The sequence below is a fragment of the Syngnathus typhle genome, linkage group LG20 (genome assembly GCF_033458585.1).
Source record: "Syngnathus typhle isolate RoL2023-S1 ecotype Sweden linkage group LG20, RoL_Styp_1.0, whole genome shotgun sequence".
NCBI classification, from domain to species: Eukaryota; Metazoa; Chordata; class Actinopteri; order Syngnathiformes; family Syngnathidae; genus Syngnathus; species Syngnathus typhle.
In genome coordinates this window covers 2,519,194-2,538,091 of record NC_083757.1, presented here as the reverse complement: position 1 = coordinate 2,538,091, position 18,898 = coordinate 2,519,194, and the positions used below count along the sequence as shown (strand labels likewise).

The 18,898-nt window shown below is 44.0% G+C and overlaps 3 protein-coding genes across 11 annotated transcripts in view; 2 read left to right on the top strand and 1 right to left on the bottom strand.

Annotated features, from left to right (window-relative positions):
• kcnh8 (potassium voltage-gated channel, subfamily H (eag-related), member 8) overlaps positions 1–8,142 on the bottom strand; it is a 43,896-nt gene extending 35,754 nt beyond the window's left edge. The window contains exon 1 of the mRNA XM_061267345.1: positions 8,013–8,142. Within this exon, the coding sequence (XP_061123329.1) occupies positions 8,013–8,031 (19 nt within the window). The 5' untranslated portion in view covers positions 8,032–8,142. The remainder of the gene's footprint in view (positions 1–8,012) is intronic.
• satb1a (SATB homeobox 1a) lies at positions 95–7,391 on the top strand. Of its 3 annotated transcripts, XM_061267988.1 has the most exons (12): positions 95–278; positions 600–832; positions 920–1,096; positions 1,268–1,297; positions 1,622–1,748; positions 1,838–1,961; positions 2,571–2,679; positions 2,786–3,309; positions 4,277–4,474; positions 4,950–5,087; positions 5,776–5,976; positions 6,087–7,391. In XM_061267988.1, the coding sequence occupies exons 2-12, from the start codon at positions 613–615 to the stop codon at positions 6,906–6,908; spliced, it is 2,670 nt and encodes an 889-aa protein (XP_061123972.1). In that variant the 5' UTR covers positions 95–278; positions 600–612; the 3' UTR covers positions 6,909–7,391. The 3 variants fall into 3 exon arrangements, with proteins under 3 accessions (XP_061123972.1, XP_061123973.1, XP_061123974.1); XM_061267989.1 differs by lacking the exon at positions 1,268–1,297; XM_061267990.1 differs by lacking the exons at positions 95–278; positions 600–832 and having other exon boundaries at positions 1,001–1,096; positions 1,268–1,311.
• Positions 8,038–18,869, top strand: tbc1d5 (TBC1 domain family, member 5). Of its 7 annotated transcripts, none has more exons than XM_061267349.1 (24): positions 8,040–8,199; positions 9,691–9,830; positions 11,065–11,116; positions 11,204–11,334; positions 11,864–11,915; positions 12,056–12,164; positions 12,293–12,382; positions 12,979–13,053; positions 13,206–13,273; positions 13,357–13,459; positions 13,809–13,897; positions 14,024–14,074; positions 14,179–14,248; positions 14,317–14,489; positions 14,569–14,711; positions 14,819–14,925; positions 15,097–15,182; positions 15,739–16,007; positions 16,063–16,113; positions 16,259–16,455; positions 16,521–16,620; positions 16,700–16,779; positions 16,857–17,117; positions 17,481–18,869. In XM_061267349.1, exons 4-24 carry the CDS (start codon positions 11,235–11,237, stop codon positions 17,754–17,756), a joined length of 2,550 nt encoding a protein of 849 aa, XP_061123333.1. In that variant the 5' UTR covers positions 8,040–8,199; positions 9,691–9,830; positions 11,065–11,116; positions 11,204–11,234; the 3' UTR covers positions 17,757–18,869. The 7 variants fall into 7 exon arrangements, with proteins under 7 accessions (XP_061123334.1, XP_061123330.1, XP_061123331.1 ...); XM_061267348.1 differs by having other exon boundaries at positions 8,041–8,199; positions 11,227–11,334; XM_061267350.1 differs by lacking the exon at positions 9,691–9,830 and having other exon boundaries at positions 8,038–8,199; positions 11,227–11,334; positions 16,075–16,113.
• The last annotated feature ends 29 nt before the right edge of the window (positions 18,870–18,898 follow it).

The window sequence follows — 18,898 nt, the reverse complement described above, 5'->3', positions numbered from 1 at the left end:
TCTCCCTCTCTCGCTCTCTCTCTTTCTCCCCCTCCCCCTTTTCCTCTCTCCCTCTCTCCCTCCCTACCGGCGAGCATGCACTAGTGGTCTTTGGAGGAGAAACCAGCAAAACAACTGGCCGTGTACGCACGCCTATAAATAAGATAAGAGACTGCAGCCTGGGCGTCTATCGCGTATTGTTCTCGGCACGGAAGCAGATTCTCATCGCCTGCAAATTCTCATCGCGCCACGGCGAGGAGCCGAGTGGATGAACGGAGCAATGAGGAGGGTGTTTGGAGGTACGCGAAAACTACTTGGACGCTCGCTCGCTCAGTGCGTCGACGTTTAAGAATTCTCTCCATATTAGGGGGTTCTTTTCTTGCGATTTAAACTGGTTGCTTCCGACTAAACTTATGGAACGTGGGGCTAAGAGCGCATTATTTTGAGCGTGCTGTAGAATTGCCGTCGCTTGCGCGAAAGCTGGTTTGTTGTGGAAAATTGCATTATTAATATGGATATGAACCTTTAATGCCTAATGGCATAGGGACCATCAATACAATGCGGCTCAGGCTCAAGCAAAAGTCCTGGTCCACTCACTCCCAACGACTTTGTCTATGAAGCGTGACTCCACAGATGGACCCACTGTGTCATGGAGCCAAGAAACCAGAGGGCGCCGATCTCAATGCAGACCCAAGGCCCCCTTCTGCCAAGATGGCCCGTCTGGAGCAACATGGAGTTGGATGCACAGTGCAAGAGAGGAGCAAGCAAGCCAGTCCCGGGACTAAAAATCCTTATCTGGTCCAGAAAACTACGGCGGGGAAGCATCAGCACAAGAACTCTCATCAGCCAAGAGGTAAAATCAGTTTGGACTGTTGAGCATTTTCTCAAATAAAGGATGACTTTAATTCCAGTTGCATTCTATTCTTTCCTGCCACATCAGGAAGCTTGCTGCCTGTCTTCTGTGTGGTGGAGCACATGGAAAGTCCAGCGGAGGGCGAGAGGAAAGAAGACCATGCCGAATTTGTTCTGATCAAGAGAGACCTGCTCTTCAACCAGCTCATCGAAATGGCCCTGCTCACATTGGGCTATTCACACAGCTCTGCTGCTCAGGCCAAAGGTACAAATTTGGATCTGAGATCTTAAATGAATTACAAATCTTTATCCGGAGATAGCGTCTTTATTTAAACATTAGAAATTACAACCATCTGCTTAATGTAAAAAAAAACAGAGAAGGGGGATTATACTGGTAATACTAATTATGATTACAATAAAAAAATATTTTTTGCAGTGGGGACTGTTGGTGACTTGCAAGCAAAAAGTAAGAAGCAGAAAGTAGGAGAAACCTTCAAGTATTTTCTAAATATATTATAAATGTCCCATTCAATAATTAAATAGATGTGTTATTAATTAAACGTTTCATTTATTTAAAAAAATAAATAATTGACATATTTCAGAACACATTATTTCATTTAATCCCATAATTAATAACTGCAACATTTAATTACATTTTTAATTAAACATGTCAGTGGATTTATTTATTTAATTTTGGACACTTTTGCCCATCCGTACATTACAGACTCGAGATGAAGATATAAACAAATAAGAAGGTACTACTACATAGTCGGCCATGTTTGTGTGTCAGGTTTGATCCAGGTGGGCAGGTGGAACCCACTGCCTCTTTCTAGTGTGACAGATGCTCCAGATGCCACAGTGGCTGAGATGCTCCAAGATGTCCACCATGTTATCACCCTTAAAATACAACTGCAATGGTACGTCAAACTCCCGGTCCTGTTTATGTACACGGCAGCTTTTTGCTATTTGCTTATGTCAACACACATAAATAATGTTCCTTGTCTAGCTGGCCCAGACTGGAAGACCTGCCAGCAGAGCAGTGGACGCACTCTACAGTTCGGAACTCATTGAAGGAACTTCTCAAGGACATGAATCAGAGTTCATTGGCCAAGGAGTGTCCTCTATCTCAGGTCTAACACACACACACACACACACACACACAAACAGACTGTGTGGGCCAATAGTTAGACAGAAAGTCCAGATGTGAAGCCAGATAAGGTACGAGGGAGTGAGATGACTATCTCTGACTTAGCCCAACCATTTTTTTTTTTAAACATAACATTCCCCAACTGCAAACACAACTACGGATAGCCGTCATTATCAACTTAATCGTTTATTTCCTTTAGGGGTAGGACAAGTAAGATAAGAGAAATTGCTCACTATCTCCGATCTTCCTTATATTCTTTCCATCTCAGTTGATAAGATCTGAAATGAGCCAAGTCCTCCCTCCCTCTCTCTCTCTTTACCCCCCCCCCCCCCCCCGCCTGATTGCGAGACACAGATTAAAATAAATATGAGAAGATGAAAGGTGTAATCAGATGTAAAGATTGCGCAGGATGGTCTTGCGGGAAAACGTGTGTGTGAGATAGAGCGAGAGAAAGAAACGAGAGAGTGAGAGAGATGTCTCGCATGACCTCTGATTACATGCTGGCATGCAATGTGCTCTTTTTTTTTTTCTCAATACAACAGACATCAGTTCATTAATATCCAATATGTCCATTGCCCTTTGACCCTTTCAGAGTATGATCTCGTCCATAGTCAATTGCACCTACTACGCCAACGTCTCGACGGCCAAATGTCAGGAGTTTGGACGATGGTATAAGCACTTCAAGACCACCAAATGCAACAGTAAGTCCCGCTGCAATAGTCGTGTACAACGTGGACGCCATTTTGGAGGACACGGAAAAGGGGGGGGGCTGCAATCGATGAATAGTATTGATCCTTTCTTCACCAGAGATGGACAGTTTGCCAGACAAGTCGTCCCATATTCCCACCACTCAGCAGCCCATCAACGGCAGCCCGTCCCATCAGAGCTCCAGCCTCCTTTACCTCCATGGCGGAATGGCCAACATGGTGGCTGGGGCGGCCCCTCACACCATGTGCAACTCTGGTTTACTAAACCAGACTCTCAGCAGACCCCAGCAGCAAGTCATGACTCAACTTCTCAACCAGCAATACGCCGTACGCCTCATGCTAGCAGGACAGGGGCTCTCGCCGGCCTCACAACAGTATCTCAACCACACGTCTGCAGCGAGGGCTCCCGCCAAGGTCTTCCCCAAGGCGCCCGATCCCCAGCAGCCCCAGTGCGGCCCGGACGGATCTCCTCCAGGCGGGCCGCCGCAGCAGCAGACGTCGGCCGGGTCGTGTCTGACGTCGGTCGATGTGCCCAATGACATCTACCACAACGTGCGGGAAGAAATGAAAAGAGCGGCAATTTCTCAAGCCGTCTTTGCTCGAGTGGCTTTCAACAGGACCCAGGTATGCGACTTTTGATGATGTCATTGTCTCGCAATTGATAATAATGCTAATAATACGCAATGCTACCTTTTTGTAGCTATCTTCTCATTTTCACTGTCCTGTCAGAGTTGAACTGTAGCACTTGGCTAGCATTTTGGCGTGGCCTTTGCCGCAATGCCCCCCCCCCCCTCTCCTCCATTTGCATATGCGAGCATGGTTGTGCCAGCTCTCTGCAGCAAAAATCTGGTGCCAACACTGAAGCAGCTGCTGGCTACCTAATCACAAGCCCTTGGAGAAATCCTTTCTCCTTCTCCACCTCTTCTTCCTTTTCCCTCGCCAAAGTGTTTCTATTCATTTGACCTTTTAATTGTCAATCAGTCTTTTTTTTCATCTTTTTTTTTCCTCTACCCCTCTTCATTGCCAAATCTCACATCGCCTCTAATATTAAAATGCCACATTAGCTGAGGCCACTTTACATTCAGCGGCACTCCCGGAGAAACGGGGCTCAAAGGAGGCTTGTTAATATTATTATCATCATTATCATTTTCATCACAATAAGCAGAGCAAGCTATTATCCGTGCCCGCATTTCCCGAATGCCAGCTCCAGGGTTCCCAAGCGTCGTCCGTACAAGTTGGCATTATTCCAAGATGCCGCGGAGAAGCGGAAGGATCGTTTGTCATCTTTACACTCCACTCTGTTAGCGAGGCAGAGGTTGGAGGCTCAGTCTGAGGATGATACGACTTGGAAGTCGGTTTCTTCCCAACTTATTTTCCAGGAACTAAATCCCTCGAATGTGCGCATGGGGTTTGACGGCTTACGCATATAGACCCGGAATAATGCGAGCATGCAGCTGGCTCACAACCATGCGCGGCTTTGAAATACTAAGGCTGAGATGAATATGGAGCGCTTTTCTTTTCACGCCAATGCAAAACTTGAAATGTGGCTTTTTTTACACAAATGAACAAAACATGATTCATTATTGACCAGGGCCTACTCTCGGAGATTCTACGAAAGGAAGAGGACCCGAAAACTGCCTCGCAGTCCCTCCTGGTCAACCTGCGGGCCATGCACGGCTTCCTGCAGCTGCCCGAGGCGGAACGAGATCGCTTCTACCAGGAGGAGAGAGAGCGAATCCTGACTGGATTCACACCCGGCTGCAACAACACCCCCCCGAGATGCACTCAGGTCTCACAATTGAAAAAAACTGCACAGTAATTATGCCAATACTTTGCACAAAAATTGCTCTACTCTGGGCTTATTATTATTTTTATCCATGTGTGCCGCTGCAATGCGCATACATTACTATTCTAAAAAATCTAACTTACACTCTGCTAACATCCACTTAAGACAAGACCTTGATCCAGATGATCATCACTTTCTAATGCTCACTTAGCCTGATTCAGTTGAGGCTGCCCACTCCCCGGCTCTCTCGCCATGGCAACCGCCAATTATATGTGGAATAAGTGCTTTTTCAAATCAGCGAACAACGCATATACAAATTGGCCTCGAGTCAAACTTACTCAAGCTATTTTCTGTGACCAAAAATGAACTCGAAGAAGGTGCGTACGTTCACGAGTCAATATAAATCGGTGACCGGTCTAATTTGCAAATGCGTCAAAATGAGCGATTGCGCAACCTTTTTTTTTCTTTCTCCCTGCAGGCCAGACTGTCACCGGTCACAACAGACCGTTGCGTTCTCAACGTCAGCTCCACCATCTATGAAGAGATTCAGCACGAAATGAGACGAGCTAAGGTTTCTCAGGCTTTGTTCGCCAAGGTGGCCGCATCCAAGAGTCAGGTATCGATATTATTTGAAAGACCAGGATGTGGCCGCAGTACTGTATAGAAAACTATCATTAGCCCGTCTGATTGCAATTGTGTTGAAAATAATCACTTTAATAGGCGCACATTCTGCTTATTTACGTTCATATATGCGCTCTACTGAAACACACACACACGCACACACAAGCATGAATGTTTATTGTTCTCCTATTTTATGGGAGCCCCATAAGCTTGTTATTGCTTTTGTTTAGAGGATGATTTCCCGCCGCGGAATGAAAGGAATATTCTCTCCTTCCTTTTTCCCCTCTCCTCCAGCGTTATTGTCTTCTGTCATCAAGACGCATAGAGGTCATTCGCCAGGCGAATGGTGGCAAAAGCGGGGGGGGGTCCGACACCCCTTAGGTTCTTTTTCTCTTCTCTTTTACGCTATTAATACTTCCATTGACCTCACCCTTTCTCTCTTCCTCCCTCTTTCTCTCCGTGTATTAACCGGCTATTTGGCAGGCGGATCTTTTCTGTCATATCTTCTTCCCCCTGTGCATCTGGATAGCATTGTATGCTAGTGTTGGGCAGCAGCCATGTTTTTTGTGTGTCACAACTGCGCTATAGAATTTGTGAATTTCTTTCAGTCTGCGCGTGCTTCGGAAAGTCATTTTACGGAGCTGATTTAACAGGAAACGATGTATGTTGGGTCTGTTCCACAGGGCTGGCTGTGCGAGCTACTTCGTTGGAAGGAAGATCCCAGTCCGGAGAACCGAACGCTGTGGGATAACTTGAGCACCATTCGTCGTTTCTTGAGCCTGCCCCAGACCGAAAGAGATGCGATTTACGAACAGGAGAGCATTAACGCCCCTGCGCAGAATTGCACCGAGAGACGAGCTCTACTCGGCAATGAAAACGTATTGGTAAGGTGGCAAAAACACGTAGGCGCTATTTTATAATTAGATGTAATCACAGCGTGGACCTCGAGCAAGGTTAAACCTAAAAACAAAACTATACTTTCTTCCTCCCGTAGTATCAACGCAACCCTCTCCTGTCTCAGCAACACCATCTGCAACCCTTGCATCCACAAGCAGGACCTCATTTGTCTCCACGGCAACCGTGCACCGCATCACCCGCTGAGATGGAGAACGGGGGCAACTGGGGACTTTTGAGAGCCGGTGCGCAAGGCCACGGCCATAGCAATGACGAGGACTTTGTCGAGGGAGGAGCAGGAGACAGTTTTGGTCTGGACTGGAACTATCCAATGAAAGTGGATCATGCCGAAAGTCCATTAAGTGAAGGAGATGAAGGTGGAAAAAGCATGAAGGAAGCGACGATCAAGGAGAAGCTACAAGTAGTGTTCCCCAATTTGAAGGATGAAGATGGTGACGGGTTCGGGAGTTGTGCCGAAGCTGATCCTAGAGGTGAGGTCCAACATGTCCCCCATGAAGCCTTGGGCATTTTGCAGAGCTTCATCCAAGATGTGGGCCTCAACCCAGACGAGGAGGCGGTCCACACCTTGTCAGCTCAACTGGACCTGCCCAAACACATGATCCGTGGCTTCTTCAACAGCCATGACCTCATATCGGGTCGACAGCGGGAGCAGCATCAGTGCTGCAGTCAGATCCTCAAATACAGACAAGAGAGCCAGCAGGGCTGGACGGACAGGACCACCACACTCAAAAGAACTGAGGAGGAACAGGAAGTCAAGGCTGAAACTGGAGAAATGAACGAGCAGAACAGACTAAATGACACCATGAACAGGATTTCTTTGAACGGGTTGGATATTAGCACACAGACCATTCCCAAAATGAAGGAAGAAGATGAGACTTGCATTGAACTCAAACATATTTAAGCCATAAGAAGCTTCTCTTCACCTTTGGAGTCTATATGAGATCCAATTCAGTTGTTTACAACATGAGCTGTAAGACATCCATGAAACTGTTGGTTATTTATTTCATTCCCATTTTGAATTTCAGGAAAAAAAAAAAAAAACATTGACTGAGGGCTCAGATAGAAACCACTGTAGCTGTCATGTAGCGTTTCCAAAATGTTCTGACCAGAATTGTGTGTCCGTCTGCTATCATGTAATGCGTATTTTTACAACATTTGTTAAAATGATGCGTCATTTTTTTAGTAGGCTTTCCCCTGTTTCAAGTGAAAGTTTATTTCTTCTGTAAAACATTTAGTAATATCGTACTTTAGCAATGCCGATAGATGGATCGGTGAGGTTTTTGCATTTGGAGCTGATCGTTACTGATGGACTCAATAAATAAACAGTTTGAATGAGTCAATCATAATACACTGACTCATCTCAGCAACAATCATCTATATTATCTACCTGTGTCTCATTAGTCTCCTTTCTGTCTTGAAATATATTCCTCTGAGTTTGTGCAATACTGTCTCCTCCTAAAAGTTATGTTATTGCTGGCATATGGCAGTGAAAGGGTTACATTTCAACATTGAAGCCTCATTTGATTAGGGTAGAATAAAATCGTAGATGTTTCCATGGTGATCCTGTCATCGGGGCCGGCGAGCTGTCGTGAAAGCCTCACCATCAATAATATTAGCAATAATAACAATAATGGCACTTGTGAAATGCAGCGTCGGTAGAAGTGATGATGGCATTCATTAATCCACACACAAATGTGTTTCTTTTCATATCGCTCCCCCTTTCCCCTTCCCAGCATTAGATTTATTGGGTGTTTGCTTAAAGCCTTGTGAAGAAAGTATTTGTCAAAGCTCATTATGCCTCACTGCATAAATCAAAACGTCATCATATTGTTGAGTTGTTTCCCCGAGGAGCAAAGTACATGACTTAATCATTTGTATCTCTGGTCAGTATGATGCATTTTAGTCTTTTTATCCATTTCGATATTTTAGTCCTATCGGGATGTCTATTTTCTAAATGATGCAAAAATAAACAATAAATATTGACTTTAAAGTGGCTTTTGCTTACCTGCAGCCCTCAGCGTCATCAACCTGACCACGTGACTAGTCAGCTGGTCCGCTGCACATCCTGACTTCCTCGCGACTGTTTACGAGGCTTCATCTCTTCCAAACAGCCAAAATCTGGCTCCTCTGTGAACACATCACAGTCAGGGACATGGTCGTGGACGGGCGAGCATTCGCCTGTTAATACTTGAGTGAGTATTTTTATGCCATGGAAAATATTTTGTCGCTACTTGACGGTGGTGAGTTAGCTAGCCGTGTGTGGCGGAAGTAACTACGGGCCGTGCTAATAGCTGAGCTAACATCACATAGCGTACTGTGTAGTTGCTTTTATGCTTCATTTCATTTCGTGACATATATTGATTACATTTCTTATCCTGTCCAAGTAAAACGCGCATATTTCTTTGCAGCGTAAACTGGTGCATACTGGTTGTGGTTCGGCGTTTGATGCTGCCTTCATGTTTGTTTGAATGTGCCTTCAATGATCACATCATCTAAGTTAAACATTTAATTCACAATAACCATGTATGATGATGTTTTGTCTTGGCCTCAAATGTGCCCATGTATATTTTTGATCGGCCTACCTTCGGATTCGTGTTGAGCCATAGAAAGTGATGTATCCATATACATTGGAGAGACATTTCTACAATTCGGTCATGCCAACGCAGTTGCGAATTTGTTACTGCAAGTCTCTCTGCTGCAACACAATGATAGGGATCAGCAGCTAGCTCTGCAGAAACCTGAAAAAAATATTGATCATTTAAATCAGGTGTGTTGCAGCAGGCCTAAAATTTGTGCAAGTGGTATCTGCACGCCAGCAAACAAAAATGGAATACAAATTCAATATAATATATTGAATGCAGATGAATTGCCTGCAGCATTGAATTATTCTGCCTGTCACTATACATCAGTGGCATATACAGATGAACAAAGAGCCATTATTTGTTGTATTTAACTAATCTGTGGACTAATGACATAAAATCTGATAATTTCCTATGGGTAGACTGATGTGAAAAATAAAATTTCAGTGTGTTTGACACCTGTGGGTTAGTCTGACCTACTTTGGCCATTGTTGTGGGTGACTAATGATAGACTGTATGATTCCTGGGCAACTAAAAATGTCAACTTTGATGCTAAATGAGTGATGTATATGTTCCTGTTCCTCTCTATGTGCTTCTTCAGTTGCATATTTTGTAATTGAATCAGTTTGGATTGAGAACGTTTGTGATACTTACCAGGCTTAAGGCCAGGCAGGCACTTGTTCCTGGTTGCTTTTGGAGCATGTGACCTGCCGAGAGCTCCTGCATGCACGGGCTCTAAGGAAAGAGAGGCATGTGAGTTTGTTTAGCTGGGCTGCCTGCCATGCTTCTTTTTGCTCCCTGATAATGTTCACATTGAGGAGGGGAGCGGGGGGAATCATCAGTTTATTTTAAAATGTTCAGAATCAGTTGAGTTTATTCTATGGTAATTTTTCTGAAACTAGGCCGAAAGATTTTTGTCTGCAGAAATTCTGTTGTCCCTTCAGCGGAACATTCAATAGTGTTGATTAATATGGGACCTTTGAGGTCCAAGGAGCTCAGGGTAAACTTTCAGAACAAGCGTTCCCTTATGCTTTATCATGTAATCGAAACTGAACACTGTCAGTTTTGTGGGCTGCCTACTTGTAATTTTTCTTTTTTTAAAAGACACTTGGAAGAAGGAGTGCTTTTGAAATTGCAATGTACTGAAGTGAAACCCCTGAACCATCAGCTGATTGCCTGTTTCCGAACATTCTCACGACGCTAAAGATTGTAATGCCGCGGCTGTAATCAAGCAGAAACACAAGGTTAGTTTTGCTCTCAAGTCGAGAGGGATTTATGGCAACCATCAAAGTTGGTCGAGGGTTGCGAATGTTCATCTAGCTGTGATTCTGCAATTTCAATTATTTAGAAATGTCTAGCTGCAGCAGCTGCAGGTATAAAAGCATGTTAATCAATGCCTTCAGGAAAATAACAGAAGATGATTTCTTAGAATCCTTTTTGTCTTACTCAGACTGCCAAGAAGCAAGTTCTATCAAGCAAGTAATTTCCTCAGAACACAAGTTCAAAAATGATTCTTATTTTTGGAAGGATGGGACAACGCTTTGGGTGTGTGAGGCCTGTAGGGACTCATGGCGTGTCAGAATAACTTTTTGAGATTTTATTTTTGGCACGAGTGCTGGATTTCTGTAAAGGGCGAAAAATAAGTTTGCAATGCAACTGCTTCCCAGCGTTTGAAGATGTGTCCAAAGAAAGCACACAGGCACATACATTATGCATACAATGATTTCTATTTAGATGACGCGTGGAGCTGATTTATGTCGCGGCGCTCCCATTCACATGGTTAATAGGTTTAAGAGATTCCTTTGTCGTCTTATTTCCACAATTAATAAATGGAAAGAGGAGGCCCGCTATTCTGTCGGCCGCTGTATTAAACTAGCCGTTTTCATAAACGCGCAATAATCCCAAACCGGATAAAGACTGGAGGCAGAATTGGTTAACCTAGATTGCCTTTGTTTTCTGAGAAAGTTCTCTGAGCTACTAAGACGAGGTTTTTTTTTTCTTCCCCTCGCTTTCAGGATTAGAATTCATTACGTTGCTCTTTCGGTATCATTGTGTGATATCATAGTTGAAAACAAATATTATTGTTTTGCTGATTGGTTTGAACTCACCTTTTTAGGATCATAACAGAATCGCCAAACCGTACGTGGGCCATGTTGACAAAACTGCAAAAACATCCCTTATCGTTGTCATCTTCCAATAAAGCTCTGCAAGATATTAGCACATAACAAACCGTAAAATAAGAGACCCGCAGTAATTAAAATGTATTCGCTTCTGGCCTCGCCTTACAGTTAAAATTCTAATTAAAGTGGTTAAAAAAAAGTCAATTGAGAGTATAATTATTTGTTTTCTTTAGTCATGATCTAAGGAATGTCTAAAATGAAGTGTTCTCTTTAATTCTCCCAAATTAAACTGTTTATATCCCACCATTCATTTTGTTACCTTGCACTGATAGCAGCGTGATTGTTTTTCCCCGTGCAGACGTGTCCTCTTCTTCTGAGTCTTGGCTGAGGGGACTTCTGAAACTGTGATTGTAAGTAGAGCAAATTTGAACAGATTATCCAGTGAATATAAATGAATTTGAATTTCATACTTGGAATGAATTTGCTTGGTCTACTAGCCTGTGTGATTTTGGCGTCACAGATTGGGCCATGCAGCACCCCAACTTCGAGACCTGCCACCCGCTCCAGGCGGACGAGCTGCAGGAGACGGGTTTCGACCCGCTCAACAATATCAACAAGAACCGCAGCAGTAGGTCATCCCTTAGTGATCGCAATAAAACTTTTTTTTAAATGTGCCTTTTTTCCTCCTAGCATTTTAAACGACGCTTACCACTGTTCTTAAAGTTGAATATTTGTGCTGACTCTTTTGCATGAGTCACATAAGTGACTTGTGCCATCCAGGGGCTGTTTTGTATGTGGGGGGGGGGGTGGCACTAAATTGTAGGGGCAGGCATGTTGCGGCACTGATGAATATTCATACTGAGTGTCCCCGTGGAATGATCCACTCTTGTAATTAATGTTGATAGACAGCTTCCAGACTTGAGTGCGTGTTCACCTGCAGGCCAAATTAGACCTATTACCATCATTAAAGACAAATAAGAAGACTGCTCTGGATCATCACGTTGCCTCAAGTGTATTTAAGTTCCAGTATGTAGAAACAGTGGAAAGTCAAGTTTGCGTTTATGGGAGTTTTCTGCTGTTATCGCTATAAAAAATTGATGGATCTTTATTTTTATTACCTTTACCTACACCTCTTGTGGGTGTGTTTGTCTCAACAGGAGGCTCTCTTGACAGCGCCACTCAGTCAGAGTCAACCTTCCCCTCGTACAGGTGAGCATTTGCAGTGTTTACTTGTGTGGGCGCATCATAAATTCCAGGCCCGGCCTCTTGGTTTTTACTGCCGCTTGCCACTTTAGATGAATAATAGGTGGGGATCTTCATAAATGTCTCGCCCCGCCTTCCCTGTGCAGGAAAGAATGGGACGACTTATTCCTCAACAGTAATTACCTGGCCAGGATCCGGCAGGCAGGCATCAGCGGTAGATTGAGGAGCAGCCGTTTTCGAAGCGTATGCTGGAAGGTGACTGACTGCCAAATGGATCGAGCAGCACCGCCCACACTTGTCCCTTTTTTTTAATAGAGCTGTAAAAGTGCAAAATGACTGCATGCATTTGCTGCATCCTGTACATATGTACTGGTTCTCCACAGTTGTATCTGGAGGCTCTTCCAGAAGATAAGAGTCAGTGGATCAACAAGACCAAGGAGCTTCGGGGCCATTATGAGAAGATTAAAGAAACAGTGAGAGCTTTGTTGACATTTCATATCAAAACTACCATGGGCTATTCTGAACCAGAATGACGTATGTAAACGTCAAACGTTTTATGATTTCATTAATTAGAGAAAGTTGTAATAATTTAATACTATAGGTAGATGGTTGCTTAACCTAACTTGGGATAAAAAGAAAAACAGCTAACAAGTAGACAATTTATGCTAGCTATTAATGGCGCTAGCTAGCTACCTAGCAAGAACTATTACGTTTTGACCTGTAACCTATAAGCTTTTAATACAAAACTGTACAAACATAAAAAAGAACCCATAAAACATAATATCTCCTCACCTCGATGTTTTGTGTTTTGTCCACAAAATGAGAAATGAGCAGGATGACAGGAAACTGTTTGCTGTCAACGGCACGCAACAGCGCCCTCTAGCGTGTCTGTATAAGTAATGTGGTCTGATAATTACTGTGCCATACAATCAATCAAATATTATACAAATTTGAATACTAGAAATATTTTGTGCCGTGTTAGTACCTTCTATAACACAGACATTAGCTCATTTCCCAACATCACAAATCATTTAAAAAATATGTATTTGTTTATTTTTTTTGCATATAGCACATCACCAACCCTCGCAAGGCTGCTGGCCAGCAGGATTTAGTGGTCAATAATCCGTTGTCCCAAGATGAGGGGGTGAGTAAAACACATCCCTAGTTCATCAATATCATTTTTTTATTTGTGTGTGTGTGTGTATGTGACTCCATTTATGCCGTTAGGCTTGTGCTTCTTAAAACTCCATCACCATTCTCCCTGAATTCTGAGTCCTATTTGTTATTCCTGCCCAGAGCCCGTGGAACAAGTTCTTCCAGGATAAAGAGCTGAAGGGGATGATAAAACAAGACGTATTGAGAACGTATGTAACATTCCAATACCAGTTGACTTGACTGCTGTTCCAATCTCACTCATTTTCATTTCTTTTTTTTTTAAATTCTCAAGGTTTCCCGAGATACGATACTTCCAAGATGAAGATGTGCGGACCAAGCTGACTGACATTCTCTTCTGCTATGCCAGAGAAAATGAACAATTACTTTATAAGCAGGTATGGGCTTTGTAACACTTGTGCTGACGCGAGGGTGTCTTTTGAAAAAAAGCGAATGGCTTTCCTGAAAACTTTCCACGTGTGTCCGAACAAAAGTAACCAAGTGGCTTTGTGATGGAGTCATTAACATTGTCTGCAACTAGCGCCAGGAACTGGCATCTCACTTGCAAAACGGAAGTGACACATGGCCAGGCAGCCGCTAACAATGTCTAAATTAAACCTGTCGTTCTGGATTACAAAGCTCGTGCGTCACTATTAAAAGAAGACTGACCACAAATGAGGCCTATTTTCTCTCCCGCCTGGCCCCTTAAACACCTCCACACTATCCTGTCCGTCCGTCCGTCCGCAGGGGATGCATGAACTGCTGGCTCCCATCGTGTTCGTGCTTCACTGCGACCATCAAGCCTTCCAACACGCCAGTGAGACGGCAAGCGCCAGGTCACTCGCTGTTTTCTGTCGACCTGTTGAACCTTTATTGTCTTGAGGATTTCATTGATATTCTTGTTACACGTGGAGACACTGCATTGTCGATTCTGGTTACATCGCTGTCTCTTGTCTTCGCAGTGAGGAGATGAAATGCTTGTTGGATCCATTGTACCTCGAGCATGATGCCTAGTGAGTATGAATGAAGGCGTGGACATTATTATTATTATTTTCAAATTATCATCCAGTTTGAGCCTTTGTCTCATACACTTTTTTTTTTCCCCTCCCCCCTTCAGTGCTCTTTTCTCTCTACTGATGGAAACGGCAGAGCCGTGGTTCTCCTGCTATGAGAGAGAAGTGAGGCGGGTGAGTTTCGTATTCACCATTTTGTAATCTGGCTCATTCTATACTAATCTGACTTTATATACCTCCAGGGTAAAGAAGAAATGCTTACCAGCATCCCTTTTGCCCGGCCTCAGGACTCTGGGCCATCTGTTGCCATAGTTACCAAAGTCAACCGCATCCAGGATCAGCTGGTGAAGAAGCACGACGTGGAGCTGCACATGCATCTCAACCGGCTGGAAATCGCCCCACAAATTTACGGAATGTCAGTTCTTTCACTTCTATCTTGTTTTTTTTTTTTTGTACGCAAAGACAAATTGTGCCTTTTTTTTGTGACCCTTCAGCCGCTGGGTGCGTTTGCTGTTCGGTCGTGAATTTCCACTTCAGGACCTGCTGGTGGTTTGGGACGCTCTGTTTGCCGACAGCATCACCCTGGACCTCGTCGACTACGTCTTTGTTGCCATGCTGCTCTACATCCGAGATGCTAGTAAGCTCCACTCAAAACCAAAAGCTAGCTTGTATAGTGAAATCATTCTTATTATTGTTATTTTTATTTGTTTTTTAATCTTAGCTATTTTGTCCTCTGCCTTTCAGTGATTGCGAGCAACTTCCAGACTTGCCTCGGCCTCCTCATGCATTACCCTCCGATCGGAGACATCAACTCCCTGCTCCAGAAAGCTCTCTTCCTCCGAGATCCAAGAGTAAGTCATGCTCAAGCGTGTGCGATGATTAAAAATTGATTTCACATTTCTTCGCAAGGTTGTCATTCATACATATTGGCCAATCTCACAAAAAAATTCCCGGCAAGATTTGGATGAATCGCTTTCACACTACTAAATGTTTCTCTCTCTCTCTCTCACTGCTTGTTGAAGAACCATCCCCGACCTGTCAACTACCAGTTCCAGCAGAACCTGGATTACTACAAAACGAGGGGCGCCGACTTGATGAATACAACACGGTAAATTGAAACTCATTAACAGAATAGATATTACAGACAACTCGACAAACCAAAACTCACATGCTTTGACCAGTGAGTATATAAAGCAGAAATGGTGACTTGCTGTAGTCACTAAGTATCTGGATACAGAACAAATTGACCTTTTAAAAATGATTATGAAAACATTGGAATCAGTTTAATAGTTGGAGGCCAATCGATTGTCTTTGGCGAGCGCACAGAAGGTTGACCTTTACAACTGAATAAACACAAAACAAGCTTTATAAAGCAACACGCTTTCTTTTATTTAAGCTTTTTTTTTTTTATTTAAGATTGAAGGTCCAAGCTAATCTGATTGTTTTGATCACAATTCATAAATCTCCCAAGGAAAAAAATACTTATTGACTTTGCAGAATTAGTTTTAACAGTAAAGCGTTGGTTCTTGCCACTCAATAAGTATTTTCTAAAAATATGGCATCATTTGTGTTGTCTTAAAGTCTTTCTCTAATGCTCACATGGACATCATGATAATTGCTTGTAGGGGATCCATATTTGATCTTAACTTGACCTTCTTCTCAAGTTCCAGCACCAAAGCAGCCCCCCTGAACATCAACAAAGTGTCCAGCAGTCTGCTCAACTTCGGCAGGAAGCTCATCGCGCCGGCCATCTCGACAGGCAGCGGCACCGCGTCGCCCATCAACAGCGACGTGCGGCCCACCTCCACCTCGCCACCCGCTTTGCCGCACCCTCTCGCCGAGCCTCCCGCGACGCCTCAGAGCCAAGGCCACGCCCAATCGCAGCACTACCGCCTGTTGAAGTCCGAGAGCATGCCCGTCTATCTCGGGAAAGGTACGCAACAGAAGCTAATTAGCTTACGCACGCTAGCTTGACTATCGAATGTTAGATGCGGTTTCAGGTGGAGCTTCTCAGGTCCCAACGCAGACCGACAGCCAAGGTAAAGCATGACCACTTGTGTCTGCATGCTAAACAATTTGTCTGTCTCATGCTTGGTTATGACCAGCAGAGGGAGATGACAGACAGCTTCAGTAGGTGGGCTTGTTGTTTCTTCTCAACCCATGACTCTTCATCTTTCCTCTCAGGCCAAGGCTCCTCTCCCAGCATTGAAAACCTCGCCGCAAGGCCGCGTCAGTCGTCATCCTCGCCGCCCTTGGCGCTCTCCAGAGGCGGAAGCGACTTGAGCGCCTCATCGCCGCCCCTCCTGGCCGCCAAGAAAGACTTGTTTTTCCACATCACTCGTTCGCGTTCCCACAGCAGGAGCATGTCCAAGAAGGAGACGGTGAGACGCTCTCAAGGTCTGCTGTTATCTTTTTAGATTTTATTTATTTATTCTACGGGTGGCAGGAGGAGGATTTGGAGGCCCAGGTTTCGTTCTTGCAGGGACAGATAAACGACTTGGAGGCCATGAGCAAATATTGTGCTAAGAAGATGAACAGCCACATCTGTAAGTTCAAAGAATCCACACCAACTGTTTGCTTCAGAGGGAAAAAAAAAAAAAAAAACTCTTTGGCATTTCACCTCAGGTAATATTCAGGAAGTGATTTTGCAAGAACATTTGCAAAAAGAAGACGAGGTTCTTGTTTCACTGGCGGGGCTCAAACAGGTGAGATGATAAAGTTTGTGCGACACACCCCAAGCAACTGCATTTTTTTAAGATCTTCTTACCTCACTTCCTGTCAGATTAAAGACATCCTCAAAGGGGCGCTGCGCTTCAACCAGAGCCAGTTGGAAGCCGGGGAGAACGTGGAGATCAACATTGCAGACAACCACTACACCTCAGCGGGGGAAACCGTTTTCGGCGATCTCGGCGCGCACCGCGGCAATCGACAACTGCAAGTTGGCGGGCCAAGGCGAGGCCCCAACGGAGACGGCGGGAGCAAGATGGCGGACGACGAGGAGCAGCAGCAGGAGGAGGAGGAGCAAATGATGACGCCTCACGAGGTTCATTGGCGATGACACTACAGAATGAATGATGTGCATTGGTATTAAATTCACATTGGAATAATTCAGATTTGTCTCACTGTTTGACATCGTCTCATTGTTGGAAAACAAATCGTCCAAAAAATACTGAACTGTAAGTGTGCATAGTTGTGAATAGTGACATTATGTAGATAAAGTGGATTTGTAATTGCATGTATATGTCACGAGATGGAGGCAAAGTACTCCCAATCAAAATGAAACCTTGTGCAATGTCATATTTTTTTTTTGCAGTCATCCACCCCAAGCCTGACGTGTTTTTTTTTTTATTTCCATTTCAGCTAAGTTCGCTAAAATAAAAATTGCAGACCGTCCTCTCCTGTACAGGTGCAGTCCTCCATGGGCTCGGAAGCTAAGAACTGGGAAGACTACATCCTCATCTCCCAGGAAGGCGAGGGCGCCGACGGAGGCAGGGCCGCATCGGAGCTCACCCCTCCCATCAGGCGAGGCCGCGGCTTGGTGCGCATGGAGCCCGAAGGAGCCGCCGGGAATTTTAATGACCCCCTGACAGGAGTCGGCGCCTCGGGCTCCTCCAGCCCGGACGAAGGCTCCACCACCAGCAAGGACTCGGACTTCACCATCGTCAACCCAAGTGATTTTTGAACAAGTAAACCACTCCCGCCTCTACTTCCTCTTTTACTGTATCTCCTTTGTGAGGTTGCCATAATGGACTTGGAGAGAGGGAGGGGGCTTTTTGAGAAGCTGCTAGCCTTTTTAAAGTACTTGTAGACTGCGACATGGAGCGGCAGCCTTTGCCCATATTATCTCTTCAGAACTGTCTAAACCCATGCAGAATACAGTGGTACCTTGACTAACTTTGGAGTAATTTTATTTTTTAATAAGAAAAAATTGCCATGTGCAATATTGAATAAAAACAATAATTTTATAACACAATAGATTTCAAAGAAATTCTGTATGCCCTTGATTATACACATTTTTCACTTTCACTGACTAAAAAGTCCTTCACCTTTTTTTTTTTTTTTTTTTTTTTTTTTTTTTTTTTTACACTTTCCTCACCTTCAGCTTTCTTTTTTAGCACGCTATAGCATTTTTTGACTATCACTTGTGTTTTTGGGACCCATAGTTAGAGAAAAAAGAGTCAATACCATGCTGGCAAAAATAATGCAAACAGTACTGTAGCTACTAGCTTTTTTTTTTCTTTTTTTTTTAAATAAACTAACACATTACAACTTAAAATCAACATGTAAATTGTGCGTCTTGCAAGTCAAGGTACCACTGAAGTCTCCCGCCTGTCCATGCCAAATAATGACTATGTAGTTTCACAGAGGACTCTGTCTGTCCGTCCTCTTGAGTGATGAGCCTGATTCGTAATGTCTTCTGTTCGTTACCATCAACCCACGTTATGTCTTTGTGTCCCTTCAGAGGACATTTACGCCTCTTTTAAGAATGAGGGATGACGGCCTCCTTGTCAAGGACATTGTTCGCCTCTATCCCCCTCTCAAAGAAACAGTGCCTCTTAACAGAACAAAATTCCACTGTGATTTTAATCTTTTTTTTTTTCCATGCTTAAAAATCAGTTTCTACTGATTTATTGAAATGATGGGATGTCTTATTGATTTTAATGTGAAGCTTTTACTGATGTAAACTATTTGTGGTGGAAACCAAAGCAGTTCACACAACCACCTCCCTCCCTTCCTCCCCCAACTGCCCACTCAGCATTACTCACTACAAATAAAAAGTCCTCCTTCTTCTTGACTGGCATTTCCAATAATAATCTTAAAAAT

What these genes read in the sequence shown, in the direction of transcription:
- satb1a (XM_061267988.1), top strand. Translation starts at nt 613, where the DNA reads ATGGACCCACTGTGTCATGGAGCCAAGAAACCAGAGGGCGCCGATCTC. An exon ending in AGGAGTGTCCTCTATCTCAG is followed by an intron (nt 1,962 to 2,570) that starts GTCTAACACACA and finishes TGACCCTTTCAG; the next exon opens with AGTATGATCTCGTCCATAGT. An exon ending in TGGCCGCATCCAAGAGTCAG is followed by an intron (nt 5,088 to 5,775) that starts GTATCGATATTA and finishes TCTGTTCCACAG; the next exon opens with GGCTGGCTGTGCGAGCTACT.
- tbc1d5 (XM_061267346.1), top strand. Translation starts at nt 11,235, where the DNA reads ATGCAGCACCCCAACTTCGAGACCTGCCACCCGCTCCAGGCGGACGAG. An exon ending in AAACAAGACGTATTGAGAAC is followed by an intron (nt 13,274 to 13,356) that starts GTATGTAACATT and finishes TAAATTCTCAAG; the next exon opens with GTTTCCCGAGATACGATACT. An exon ending in AACGCAGACCGACAGCCAAG is followed by an intron (nt 16,114 to 16,258) that starts GTAAAGCATGAC and finishes CTTTCCTCTCAG; the next exon opens with GCCAAGGCTCCTCTCCCAGC.